Source organism: Papio anubis, unplaced genomic scaffold (genome assembly GCF_008728515.1).
Source record: "Papio anubis isolate 15944 unplaced genomic scaffold, Panubis1.0 scaffold2097, whole genome shotgun sequence".
Lineage (NCBI taxonomy): Eukaryota > Metazoa > Chordata > Mammalia > Primates > Cercopithecidae > Papio > Papio anubis.
In genome coordinates, this window is record NW_022162128.1 from 824 (window position 1) to 3129 (window position 2306).

Sequence of the window (2306 nt, forward strand, 5' to 3'; positions counted from 1 at the left end):
GCTGGGATAACAGGTGCGTGCCACCACGCCTGGTGGATTTTTGTAGTTTTAGTAGAGACGGGGTTTCACCATGTTGGCCAGTCTGGTCTCGAACTCCTGACCTCAGGTGATCCGCCCACCTCGGCCTCCCAAAGTGCTGGGATTACAGGAGAGAGCCACCGCGCACGGCCGGCCCCACAGTAATTTAATATGCAGCCCAGAATGGGGCCTTTCTTCCCACCTAATGTGCAACATTCTCAAGCCCCGTTTTCTAAGTTCACCTGCATTACAGATGCAGTTTTTTCTGTTCTGTGTCTGTGCACAGAAGGCCCAGGAGTTACTTTACTCGGTTAAAGATTAAAGTTATGAAGCAGGCTGGGCACAGACGCTCATACCTAGAATCCCAGCACTTTGAAAGGCTGAGATGAGAGGATGTCTTGAGTCCGGGAGTTCCAGACCAGACTGGGCAACATAGCAAGACCCCATCTTCCTTCCTTCCCTCCCTCCCTTCCCTTCCTTCCCTCCCTTTCCTCTCTTTCCTTTCTTCCTTTCTTTCTTTTTCTTTTTCTTTCTCCCCTCCCCTCCCCTCTTTCTTGACAGGGTCTCGCTCTGTCACCCAGGCTGGAGTGCAGTGGTACAATCTCCGTTCGCTGTAACCTCCACCTCCCAGGCTCAAGCGATTCTCCTGCCTCAGCCTCCCGAGTAGCTGGGACTACAGGCTATGTCACTACTGCCCGGCTAATTTTTTTGTATTTTTAGTAGAGGCGGGGTTTCAGCATGTTGGCCAAGCTAGTCTTGAACTCCTGACCTCAAATGATCCACGCAACTCAGCCTCCCAAAGTGCTGGGATTATAGGCGTGGGTCACCCAGCACAACCTATTTATTTATTTCTTGAGACAGTCTCACTCTGTCACCCAGTCTGGAGTGCAGTGGCGCCGGCTCCACTCACCGCAACCTCTGCCTCCCGAGCTCAAGTGATTCTCCCATGTCAGCCTCCTGAGCAGCTGGGATTATAGGCGTCTGCCCTCACGCCCGGCTAACTTTTGTATTTTTAGTAGAGTTGGGGTTTCGCCGTGTTAGCCAGGCTGGTCTTGAACTCCTGACCTCAGGTGATCTGCCCACCTTGGCCTCCCAAAGTGCTGGGATGACAGGTGTGAGCCACGGTGCCTGGTCTGTTCCCGATTTTTTTTTTTTTTTTTTTTTTTTTGCCAGCGTGTGATTGAGTTTATTGTAGAGGGTAACAGGAAATGGGATTGTACAAAGAAAAGAGATGTCCCATCCACGGGCCTCAGCAGCCCTGCCACGGATCTGCCTGATTCTTTCCCCTCAAGAAGTTGATCTTGTCACTTCTCATAATATGGCTGATGCGTTTAATGTCCTCCGCGAGCCCATCCATAGTGAGGATTCCGTTTAGGGTACTGTATGCGCTTTCCACGTTCCCTTCCGGTACCATCACAGTCCTGGGAAGGAACTTCAGATTTTTTTTTGAGACGGCGTCTCGCTCTGTCGCCCAGACTGGAGTGCAAAGGCACAATCTCGGCTCACCGCAACCTCTGCCTCCGGGTTCAAGCGATTCTCCTGCCTCAGCCTCCCGAGTAGCTGGGATGACAGGCGCCCACCACCACGCCCAGCTAATTTTTGTGTTTTTAGTAGAGACGGGGTTTCACCGTGCTGGCCAGCTGGTCTTGAACTCGTGAACTCTCGTGATCCACCCACCTTGGCCTCCCAAAGTGCTGGGATCACAGGCATGAGCCACCGCGCCCACCATGCCCAGCTATTTTTTTTTAATGAGGTTTAGCTTCAGATCTCGTATTTTTCTTTTTCCATTATTATTATTATTGTTTTTTTTGAGATGGAATCTTGCTCTGTCCCCCAGGCTGGAGTAAAGTGGTGCGATCTCGGCTCACTGCAACCTCCGCGTCCCGGGTTCAAGTGATTCTCCTGCCTCAGCGTCTTGAGTAGCTGGGATTATAGGCGCCCGCCACCACGCCCGGCTAAGTTTTGTATTTTTAGTAGAGATGGGGTTTCACCATCTTGGCCAGGCTGGTCTTGAACTCCTGACCTCGTGATCCACCCGCCTCCAGCTTCCCAAAGTGCTGGGATGACAGGCATGAGCCACCGCGCCCGGCCTAAGATCCCCTATTTTTCAGGACATTCCTCTGAGCTGTCAGGGCTTGTGCCCTCAGCGGGTCAGACTTTGACTTGAGCGTGATGTATCCAGGCGTTCATTCCAGTATCTTTCACTGCTGAGAGGGTTCGAGAAGAACAGGGTTAGGGCCCTTCCCAGCTTGGCTTAGCGAAGGAGAGAGATGACAGTTTTCACTAAC

At 52.1% G+C, this 2306-nt stretch overlaps 1 protein-coding gene across 1 annotated transcript; it reads right to left on the reverse strand.

Moving 5' to 3' along the window:
• Positions 1-1267: 1267 nt before the first annotated feature.
• Positions 1268-1543, reverse strand: LOC110742323 (28S ribosomal protein S21, mitochondrial-like). Its single transcript, XM_031661634.1, has one exon. The coding sequence runs from the start codon at positions 1430-1432 to the stop codon at positions 1268-1270; it is 165 nt and encodes a 54-aa protein (XP_031517494.1). The 5' UTR covers positions 1433-1543.
• Positions 1544-2306: the final 763 nt, after the last annotated feature.